General features: G+C 39.3%; 2 protein-coding genes across 2 annotated transcripts; both read right to left on the reverse strand.

The window, feature by feature from the left end:
* Nucleotides 1-3,804: 3,804 nt before the first annotated feature.
* On the reverse strand, nt 3,805-6,304 carry LOC146553450 (protein THEM6-like). The gene is made up of 3 exons (XM_085254889.1): nt 6,199-6,304; nt 5,146-5,650; nt 3,805-5,011 (listed from the first exon to the last, which is right to left on the reverse strand). The coding sequence occupies exons 2-3, from the start codon at nt 5,644-5,646 to the stop codon at nt 4,904-4,906; spliced, it is 609 nt and encodes a 202-aa protein (XP_085111015.1). The 5' UTR covers nt 5,647-5,650; nt 6,199-6,304; the 3' UTR covers nt 3,805-4,903.
* Nucleotides 6,305-8,114: 1,810 nt separating this feature from the next.
* Nucleotides 8,115-10,462, reverse strand: LOC146553451 (protein THEM6-like). The gene is made up of 3 exons (XM_085254888.1): nt 10,340-10,462; nt 8,609-9,116; nt 8,115-8,525 (listed from the first exon to the last, which is right to left on the reverse strand). The coding sequence occupies exons 2-3, from the start codon at nt 9,110-9,112 to the stop codon at nt 8,418-8,420; spliced, it is 612 nt and encodes a 203-aa protein (XP_085111014.1). The 5' UTR covers nt 9,113-9,116; nt 10,340-10,462; the 3' UTR covers nt 8,115-8,417.
* Between the last annotated feature and the right edge of the window lie 501 nt (nt 10,463-10,963).

A 10,963-nucleotide genomic window follows, 5' to 3' on the forward strand; every position in this document is an offset into this window, starting at 1 on the left:
TCTTCTATTATAGTTGTTGTTTTTTCCCCCGTCTTTCTCTCTCTCTTCGCATATGTGGCATTTAATTTGTAATCTGTCTAGATGTCTATATTCGCTGTCTATATAACGGGGAAGTAAGGGTACTTAAATTGAATTCTAATAACTTTTTACATGTACTCCCTACATTTTTAAACAAATATCTGTACTTTCGACACAGACGTGTTACTTTTGGTTAAACTGTATCATTTATAGCGTTTATACTCGGGACTTGGCACACTATGGGAATAACTGCACGCAGTCTGCGTGTTTACTGATGTTTGTTGAGCTTTGTCAAGGTTGCATTGGAGTGAGCTTCTGAGCATACGCGATGTTTTCTTAATGCGATATGATACGGGACTTTGTAAAGAGACAGTTTGGCTTGTTGAATTCTGTATCAAATGCATCAAATGCAATTTAAAAAAAATATCTAATAAGTATATAATAAAAATATATCATACACAACAAGATATAGAAAAAAGAAGAAAAGGGTTAAACAGTTCCAAGTTCCAAAAAATCTGAATTTTTTTGGGCTATTTAAGGAAGGAAGGCAGCTGTTGTACCTGCTGGTTTTAGCCCTTGCTCAGTGAGTAAAATGGGTCGTTCCAGACATTGCATCGAGGGAGAAAAAACTTTGATCAGAAAGTTGATTGGATAGAGGAAAACTTAAAAAGAAGTGCAGAAAATAATTGGCTGCTCAGCTAAAAAGATCTCAAATGCTTTGAAATGGGAAAGAAAACCCGAAACACGTGGTAGAAAAAGGAATACTACCATCCGCCTAGATCATAGAATAACAATAATGGCAAAGAAGCATCCAGTGATGAGCTCCAGAGAAATAAAAAAAGATCTCCATTTACTTGTGAGAACTTCAGTAATCAGAAGATGCTTATGTGAAGCCAAACTATTAGCAAGAAACCTTCATAAAGTACCACTGCTGAAAAAAAACCACATGTATTGAAAAGGTGACAGTTTGCCAAAGAACACATTGACTGGCCTAAAGAGAAGTGGTGCGATATTCTGTGGACAGATGAGAGTAAGATTGTTCTTATTGGGCGTAAAGGCCACTGAATACAAGCCACAGTACACTTTGAAGAAAGTAAAACATGGAGGTGCAAGCATAATGGTTTGGGGCTGTTTCTCATACTTTGGAGTGGGGCCCATTTATCACATAACAGGCACCATGGACCAGTTTCAGTACCTAAAAATACTGGAACAGTTCATGTTGCCTTATGCTGACCCTTAAAATGGGTGTTTCAGCAGGAAAACACCCCAAACACACCAGCAAGCGGGCAATATCCTGGTTCCAGACAAAAACAGATTGATATCATGAAGTGGCCGGCCCAATCCCCAGACCTCAATCCGATTGAGAATTAGTGGTGTGACCTCAAAAATTCTGTTCTTAAAGCAAAACCCAAGAATGCAGAAGATCTGTGGAATGTGGTCCAGTCAGCGTGGAGGCAAGTCTAAAATGTTAGTTGTAGATCAGTATATACGGATATACAACTTAATATTAGTTCAGTGCTTAAAGGAAAAAGCCAAATCCTCATTTCATTTTCATTTTCTACTATAAAAATTCCAGTTTGTGAATGAAAATGAAGACACTGCTATTTTTGTGAATGATCTAATATTCTTTTTCTTCATTTTCAGTAAAGAAAAGAAAAGAAAACAATATTCATGTTTTTATCTGGGATTCCAGTGCCTTTGTATATATGGAAATACATGCTATTATCATCTCCAAAAATGTTAGAGCACTTATGCAAATATGTGATGTCTTGATGAATCGAGCAGATATTTGAAGTTTACACAGCACCATTCTCGCATGAAAATATCTTACAAGTTTATTTTGTGACCCAGAAAGAGTAATATTTCAAACTCTGCCACTCTGTGTTCCTCCGCCACTGCCTCGTTTGAATTTTGGACGAAATGGATTCTGGGATATTGCATTTCGTCATTTCGAACGGCTTGGAGACCAGAACAGCCAATCAGATTTTTTTGCATCCAAGTCTGTGATTGGCTGGTTTTGTGGCACAACTTTTTTTCTTTTTCTTTTTTTTTTAAACTTTATTAAAGAGTTGAGCGCGCACGGGCAGAAATGTTGAGCGTGAGCAACACATTTTGAGCAAGCGCAAATGCAAAAACTGAGCGAGAAGGGCTGCTATTGTGTGTGTGTGTGACCTCAGGAGGAGGAATTTGACTTTTGCACGCAGGAATGAATTTTGTTCACTCAAATTCAGCTTTTCGTCGCTCAAAATAAATTTCTCCTCAAAATACAACACTTGCACCTGCAAACTTGTTTTTACGTGCGCTCAGAATAGTGGCACAAAAATAACGCCATACAAATACGCTAAACGTCACAAATCTCTAAAAACTCCCTCTCTCTCTTTTTCTACTCTCTCTGGCTCTCTCTAGCCATCACTCCTAAAACTTCCCCCTCTTCCTAAACGACCAAATGTCATGTCGCCATATCATTTTTCGATTGGTCGACATGGTGCATTTTTCCACCAACACGAATCATAAGCAGAGAGTGCTTGCTAGACAGTAAACGTGGCGAAACTATTCAGGAAAAAACGCCGAGTATATATTGTTTATCATGACTCTGGTTTTACGTGGCCTATCAACACAATTTAAAAACTGGTATATATATTACTTGTTACTGAAAAAAGTAACGCCGTTACTTGTAAGGGGTAACGCCATTACAAGTAACCGTTACCAATTCTCCTAATTCCGCCGTTACCCCTAATTCCCATCACTGGTCTACATATACATCATTTCTAATGTGGGCCGTGCTGTTTTAGGACAGTGACATGTCTGACACTGACCATGTACCAGTGCCTGAGAACACTGGTGTGGAGGGGGAGATTGCATTCAGACTTCTGAGTTTGAATGCAAAGCAAATGTGTTGTTTAAACTAGAGAAAGCTCTTGTGACTGAACAATAAATACTGTTCTGGGAACGAATTAGATTTTACAGTGACAATGAATCTTCCATCGTTTGTTGCATGTTTAAAATCTCAGTTTGCACTTGACACAGCTGTCAATGCCCATGATATTGAGATGTTCTTTGTAGATGTGCCTGTATTGTTGACTGCTTTGAAATTTACATTGAAAACCCGAAAGCAAGGTCAGAAACATATTCTAATTACAAACATTGCTATACAATGAAATGAAAAGAGTTGAGTGTGGAAGAAATGGCAAAAATGTGAAGGTGATTGTGTATTTCTGACATTATTTTTGTCTTTTCTGGAGTATAATGAAACCCACATTTTGGAAATTACACCTGTGCCTGTACATCCTTGGGCTCTTGGTCACTGATGGGGGGACTTTTCTAAATGGATTAAAATGTCACAATTGTTGGCACTTTCACGTGGAAGGATTTTGAATGGATACCTATCATTACTTTGACGATCACATTTTTAATCTGGACTTGTTATCTACAAATAGTTTTAGTAACTAAAACTGTAAAAAGCACATTTTCCTGTAAAAACAAGATTAATTTGGTGATGGAAAAATTAAATACATAAAGCTACAGCATCTAAACATATAACTATAACAGCCCTGTACTTATGGTTTTTGAAAGTTGCAAATGCTGCTTTTCCAGCTCTGAACAACAAAGGAAAAACTCAAAGTCAGAAATTTTAGATTTACATGCCAAATGTTAACTGTTAAATGATCACCTAAAGGCTGTTTAATATAAATTAAGTACATTAGCTGTAAAAATGTCCCGTGAAGTTCTACAAACCAAACTGCATGTGTACTTTGCTCACAAAGACAAAAACAGTGACCCAAACAGTTTCCAGAGCATTTTTAATTGAAAAAAAATTCACTTACATGTTAACAAACACAATAAATAAATTTTGATACATTTCAATCAATCATAAATAGTTGGGACTTAAACAGAGAATGTATAACTTCAAACTTAAAAGAATCTGGTGATCAGTGCATCAACAACATAAATAAAACAGATTAGACATCTTTAAAAAAAAAAATCGGATTTCCTTCACACAGAACAGTACATTACTTTGGTCACAAAGGAAAAACTCTGATGCGTTAACGAGAACATCTTTCAAATGACCCCCTCAGTGGACTCAAACATCACTCAGACATTCATTGGTAATTGTGCGTTGCAGGTTTTGAAAAGTTGCCAGCAACCTCATGTTTGCGCATTACACCCGTCAATCGAAAATATAAGCACGCTCTCATAAAATGACACGCAGGCCTGATTGAGGGGCTGTCCTTTTAAAAGCAGATATTTTAATTCTTCATTGCACCGATATATTCATCCCTCATAAGAATTTTTGTTTTCTCCCTTAGGTTAATAATAACTTTGTGCAAAATACTGATAGGGAAATTAAAACAATCGTCAGCACATGTTCATTATATCCATTCAAGTATTTCATTGCACCCATGTCTTTTTTTTGGTGAAAAGTTATAACGTGTTCTAAACTACTAGAAACAGGCACAAAAATATTCTGGTTGTTTCAAAACATGCATTGACGTCAGTGGAAGATTACATTTTGTTCTACATGCTTATCTGAGGTTAGAGGATTTTGCTGAATGAGAATGAAGATGTGTAATGCTGGTCTACTTACAGTCAACTACTGAATAAGCTGCAAGGGTAAAGCTACAAACGCCATTGTGATCCATTTACATACTGAGCATTTGAAACCTTACAGTTCAAGTTTTCATGTTCAGCTCCCCTCGGGTCAAAGAACTTCACGTCTTACAAAAATACACAGCAGGTAGGATTTATTCAAAACAGAGATACTTCTGGAAGTCAACTAAAACACTCTACAATGTTTAAGTGTTTGTGTGCATGTATATGTGCGTGCAATGCTATATATGATATGAAATGTGTCGACACTCATGATACGCAGCGTCATGGTGTGGCTTCACTTGTTCTTTCCCTCTAGTCCACTCTCTGCTCTCAGGGCTTGGCTGCTGGCCGCAATGAAGTTCATCCAGTGTTTGAGGTCCTCCGGAAACTCTGGGCACTCGATCTATAGTGTTAGATGAATAAAATTGATTAATCAGTCAATAATACTCATAGTTTTGTGATACTAAAATGTGATGATTTTGTGGATTCTACTCCTGAACAGAAGCACTTTGAGGATGACGCCACCACTTCCCTTACCTTCTTTTTGCAGATAAATTCAATGATGGTTTCGGGGCTGCAGTGCACCACATTCTGCCTACAGAGCATGATCGCAGAGACGAAGCCATCTTTCTTGGATACAAAACGCTGCTCCAAGTAAAAGGCTTTCTCGTCCCAGCCCAAAACTTTGGTCCGAATCTCAAAAGCCTCACGGAAGACCAAGGAGCGGCGGTACCGGATGGTAGACGCCCCTACCACCAATTTCGCCCCCAGTTTGCGTGAGGCCATGAACAGTCCGTTTCTCATGTAATGGTGAAAGCGTGCAAAGTCACACTCCCTCAGATACCGAGAGTTGTTCATGTGGCCCAAGTAGTCCAAATCATGTGGAAGGACCATGCCTTCGATGCTCTGCTCGGCTAAAATGTCCCGTATCCTGGGCTGGAACCATGCCTGGATGAACACCTGGGCCCCTCGCAGGAAGTACCAAACATCCAGGCTGCAGAAGAGCAGGAGGAGGGCACCCAACGCCAACAGCAACATCTCTCTGGAGAAATAGTTCAAATATTAGCATCAAAAATGAAAACCGAAGTTTTTAGAAAAGAACGTGTTTATTTGCAATGTTACAGTCATTATCTTTTATCTTATTTTTTTAAATTAAAAACATAAGCATTTTTTTTAAAGAGTCTAAATTGATGATTGCCTTCAGGATTAAAATAAATGCATCTTTGACCTCATCAATGACAGTGCAGATGTGGGGGGAAAAAAAACAAAACAAGAGATCAGTGTTCCCCTCCTTACACTGACTTGAAATTAACCTGGCTAAAAATACAGAAGCAGCATATTTTCACAAGCAGTCGATTCAACCTTGAGGGGATTGTAAAGCTAACGCTTCTCCTTTAAAATGAACGGCCTGCAGATTGCTGTCAAAGCCAAATCTGTTAGCTTAGCCGCTAGCTGCCAGCAGCCGGTGCCCTCGGAATTAAAGCGAGCACAGCCTCCTCGCACAGCCGCCACACTTCAGTTCACCATATCAGACATTAAGCGTCAACCATACAGACGGCAGAAGTATCTTTTAATGCCCGTGAAACTCACTGCGCGTCCTGAAGAAAGTGCTATCATGGAAAGCGGTGCAACTTGAAGAAACCGGTAGAATCAATGAACATAATTTCCGGGTGTATGACGACAAGAAGCCTTATTGGTTGACCTGTCGGCATGGTTACACGAAAACGTTTTCGCGTTTTCCAGGGATTGGCGATGCCACAGTTACACGTGATTTAGTTACTTATTTATTTTATATCTTAATTTATTCATTTGAACCTTGGTTAACACAGAGACGGTATGTAAGGTCGTTCCGTGCGCCCTTTCATTCACTAGAAGTTACTGTTTACTTTGTATAAGACAAAATAGTGCTTTTTAAACATAGCACTGCCAATAAATAAAAACATATTAATAATAATAAAACTACTTAATATTTTTATTATATTTTATGGTACGAGAGTTAGTTTTTTTTTGTTTTTTTAATGTTCTAATTAGTTTCCGCTCCTAGACAGCTTTCTCCTTTTAGTTGAATTTGCATCTTATTAATATAATATGGAGGGTATTTGTCAGGTAGATTTCAGAGATTCCGAATAGTAATTACAACACAGCACTTTGTGGAGGAATTTGACTCATAAGGCCATTCCAAGTCTCAACAAATGTATGTATCAAATCCTCAAAAGGCAAGACTAAAGCTAAGAATATTTCCTAGAAATATTTCTTTTAGTTTAGTTTGTTTTGTCAGTAGACAACAACATCTCAATTACTATGTTTTGAAATTATTTTTATTGCAGTGAATATTTTTCTTCACTCATAGTTTGTAGCTTTGCTTCTTTGTTGGGACACTTTTTATTGTAAGGTAAAAATCCTACAATAATTCAGAGAAAACCTAACAATCAGATGACTTCCTATAAGCAAGCACTTGGTGACAGTGGGAAGGAAAGACCACCAACAGAACCAGGCTCAGTGAGGGGCAGCCATCTGCTGTTACCAGTTGGAGAGAGGGGAGAGACAGGACAAAAAGGGATAGGCTGTAAAAGTGTAAAATACGTAAGGCTTATGGCCAATAATGATACTTAAGTCTACACGTGGCACCTTAGTTACAGAGTAACAATGTACTGGATTGACTTTATCTACTTTTATGAATAGTGTAGATAGTGTATTCTTTTCCGGGTACTTTTTTCCCACTGTTACAAACCTCTGAACCAATTCTAGTTTACAGTGGACATAAAAAGTGTACACAGCCCTGTTAAAATGCCAGGTTTTTGTGACATTCAATGGTATTAACTCAAAATTTGCTTCAACAAAGTATTAGGTTTTCTCCATGGGTTGTCTCCGAGTACTCAGATTTCCTCCCACAGTCCAAAGACATGCAGTTGTGGTGGTTAACTGGTGATTCTAAATGGCTCATAGGTTTAAAAGGTTGTCTGACTCTTGGCGTTAACTCTGCGACAGACTGGCGACCTGTCCAGGGTGTACCGCACCTCTTGCCCTATGGTAGATAGATAGGCTCCAGCCCCCCTGAAGTGGGGGTGAACTGACGGATGAATTGTACAGGTTACAGGTGACATGAAAAGTGAGAAGAGTTTTGGATTGATTTATTGTGGTCTTATTTTTTTACATCAAGAAAAACTGGTATTGAATCTGTTCTCACTTGTAACCGCCAGTCAGCCGTGTGCATGAGAAGTGTTTGTGACATGCTTTATGACTCAGTGTCCAGGCAGCATTCATGACACAGTCGTTCTGACTGAATTTTCAGCTTACTTTTTAAGTTTTACATGAAATCTGTGGATGTTACAAAGGCTGATGTGTCCTGGCGGTTCTGGTCATGCAAACATGTAAACTGTGTGATCATCCCATCACTCAAGCATGATGTCATTCCCTGCTACACCTGTTCACACTGCAACACACACACTCTCATATAAAGTAGTTTAATCTCTTCCCATTTGGTTATAGTAAAAACTTCAAACCAATTTCCTGAATTCTTTTATTGCTGTCACACCACATCATAACACACCTTATAAAACTGTATTACTTATATTTTCTAATATTTTATTATTTTTACCATAACTGTCAACCTCTCAGAATAATGTAGTGTGCTGTTATCAAGTGTTTCATATCTGCAAATGTTGGAATTTAAATAAAGCTTGTTGTACAAAGTGCAGGCACAAGTGTGTTTAAGTGAAGAGATTCTGAATAGGAGAAGACTTTCCTCCTGGGCTTGTAAACAGGCTGACTCACAAGACGCCACTTTTAATATCTGCCCATGAAAGGTTTTATTTGTTCTTCTCCTCCAGGCCGCTCTCAGCCCTGAGGGCCTGGCTGCTGGCAGAGATGAAGTTGACCCAGTGCTGAAGATCCTCTGGAAACTCAGGGCACTCCACCTGCAGCGTGCAAAACACAAGCTCAATGTTATTCAGCGGGACAGCGTGTGTAACTCATGCATCTGTGTGGTTTCCTCCCTTACCTTTCTTTTGCACAGGTGCTGCAGAATCTTGTCCGGGCTGCCGCGTATGACACTCTGCTTGCAGTACATCACGGCACACACCAAGCCATCTTTTGTCGACACGAATCTCTGCTCAAGGAAAAAGGCTTTGTCATCCCAAGTGACGATGCGACTGCGCAGCTCATAACCCTCTCCGATACACAGAGCCCTGCGATAACGAATGGTTGTGGCCCCCACCACCATTGAAGCCTTGAGGGCCCGCACAGCCTTAAACACGCCGTTACGCATGTAGAGAGAGAAGCGAGCAAAGTCACATTCCCGGAGGTACCGAGCATTGTTCATGTGGCACATGTCGATGTCATGGGGAGTGACCCGGCCTGTTAGGACCTGCTCCGCTGTGATGTCCCAGACTGGAGGCTGAAACCAGGCCCGCAGGATGACCGCTGCGACCCGCAGGAAGTACCACACATCCACAATGCAGAAGAGAGCCAGCAAGATGGCGAGCACCCACAGCACCCACCACATCTCTCTAGGGAAAAGATATTAATATTTATTAGTATTAATATGGTCATTAAGTGAGATGTATAAAAAGACAAGTCAGCCTAACAAATAATGAGCATAACCGAAGACAGACAGTGTTTCTCCTGTTCAACGGACGGACATTTTAGTTCAAAAACAGAAATGAAAATAAATAAAATATTTAGGGTCAAACACGGGCTCAGTGTGTGTTCACCGTTTAACACCCAGCTGGTCCAGCAGGGTGCTACTATGATCAGACTTCCATAGTAATGAAAAGTGTAAGTAGCAGCCAGGTACTGCTAATCAAATGTGCTTAATCAGTAAGTGAGAGCACCCCTGTAAAACCAGGGGATTTTTGCTGGTTTGGAGCATTCAGGTGTGTGTTAAAAAAAACAACACAGTTTTTCTCAGGCTGGATCTGCCAGCAAATTCACCTAAAGGTCAGACCATGCAGAAATCAGAGAAACTGCAATATGCATGAATTTATTAGCTGGATCCTCGTTTTGCCCTTTTAGCACATATAAGACAGCATCAGTAGCCCGACCCACAGTGACTTATGCTTAGAGTAAACGCTTACATGTTTCACACTTATTTACAAATTCCTAAAATTAAGACTATTATTTCTCACTTGTTTTTTATTTCATGAAACACAAGTGAATATTTTTGCCTCTTCTCCCTGCAGCATGCTGTTGTGATTTAATCAGTTTAATCCAGTGTTTATGTGTCCATACCTTTCTGGAGGCACTTCTTCCATTATTGTGAAGGGCAAATGGGGAATCTCTACAGATCCACTGTGATGTACTCCATTTTCAAAATGAGTTTCTACTTTCGTAACACTTGTGCACTGATTTAACAAATCGTTAGGATAAACCGGTGCTGCAGGAAAGACAGGCTGCCTCTGCAAAAGCCGCACGTCTTAAATGCACATGCAGCTCAGAAAATGAAAAGACATACTTTTATTTAGATTTTAACGTAATTTAGTTATCCTTGATTCTCAGTGCTACCTATATGACTACCAAAGCTAAGGTTTGTGTGATGTTTCATTACTGCATCCACTAACTTTTATTTCATTTAGATTAAACTACGGTTACGACCAACGTTCAGGGCGGGCTAAGTAAAAACACCGGTTTGTGCGGGCATTAACTGCATTTTTAGTAAAAACAAGTTAAAGAAAGTGGGAAAAGACGAATAACCGTCAACGTGTTTACGCTTTACAATAGGTAAAGTGCTCACCTGCTGTCCGCTTCGTCCTGTTCAGACTGTCGAGTCGACACCACTCAGAGCGCTGAGCACAAGTAAAACAAAAAGCGATAAACGCGGATAATACTCTTCCGGTGATGGCCTTCAAAATAAAAGCATGTTTACAATATTGCGTTAGAAATTCAACCCGAAAGGACGTAAGCAGGCTTAAAACCAAACAGCTTAATTTGTAATGACATAATGTTTTAAAATGACCTATAACTGTACAATGATGTTAAGTGCTCAATGTTTTTCCTACCTCGTTGACATTTAATTTGAAGGCCTTAGTGATTCACTTAGACGTGACGTAAGAGGAAATGGCGGCGGTGATTGGTTATTTATTAACCTATTACACTTGACAGAAGTCCGCAACAGCAAACATGGTGGTAGAAGAAACTTCATACGAAGCTTTTTAAAACCTTTATTTTATTGCCAATTTAACAAATCTTTAAAATAAATTTTTAAAAATGCAGCTTTTATGTCAGAGACCATTGAAATTTTCTTTTAATTTTAATATTTTTAAAACTCAGGCCGATTGTTCCAGTGAAAGTAACTCCTCATGCTTCTGCATACCGAGATATTTTGGAGCTTGGAGACTTTCAAGTTCACAACTTGGGG

This window comes from Mchenga conophoros, linkage group LG18 (genome assembly GCF_057382185.1).
Source record: "Mchenga conophoros isolate Kocher_MC1m ecotype Shallow Benthic linkage group LG18, M_conophoros_male_GT1.1, whole genome shotgun sequence".
In the NCBI taxonomy this organism is placed as follows: domain Eukaryota; kingdom Metazoa; phylum Chordata; class Actinopteri; order Cichliformes; family Cichlidae; genus Mchenga; species Mchenga conophoros.

What these genes read in the sequence shown, in the direction of transcription:
- LOC146553450 (XM_085254889.1), bottom strand. Translation starts at nt 5,646, where the DNA reads ATGTTGCTGTTGGCGTTGGGTGCCCTCCTCCTGCTCTTCTGCAGCCTG. An exon ending in AATTTATCTGCAAAAAGAAG is followed by an intron (nt 5,012 to 5,145) that starts GTAAGGGAAGTG and finishes CTAACACTATAG; the next exon opens with ATCGAGTGCCCAGAGTTTCC.
- LOC146553451 (XM_085254888.1), bottom strand. Translation starts at nt 9,112, where the DNA reads ATGTGGTGGGTGCTGTGGGTGCTCGCCATCTTGCTGGCTCTCTTCTGC. An exon ending in AGCACCTGTGCAAAAGAAAG is followed by an intron (nt 8,526 to 8,608) that starts GTAAGGGAGGAA and finishes TGCACGCTGCAG; the next exon opens with GTGGAGTGCCCTGAGTTTCC.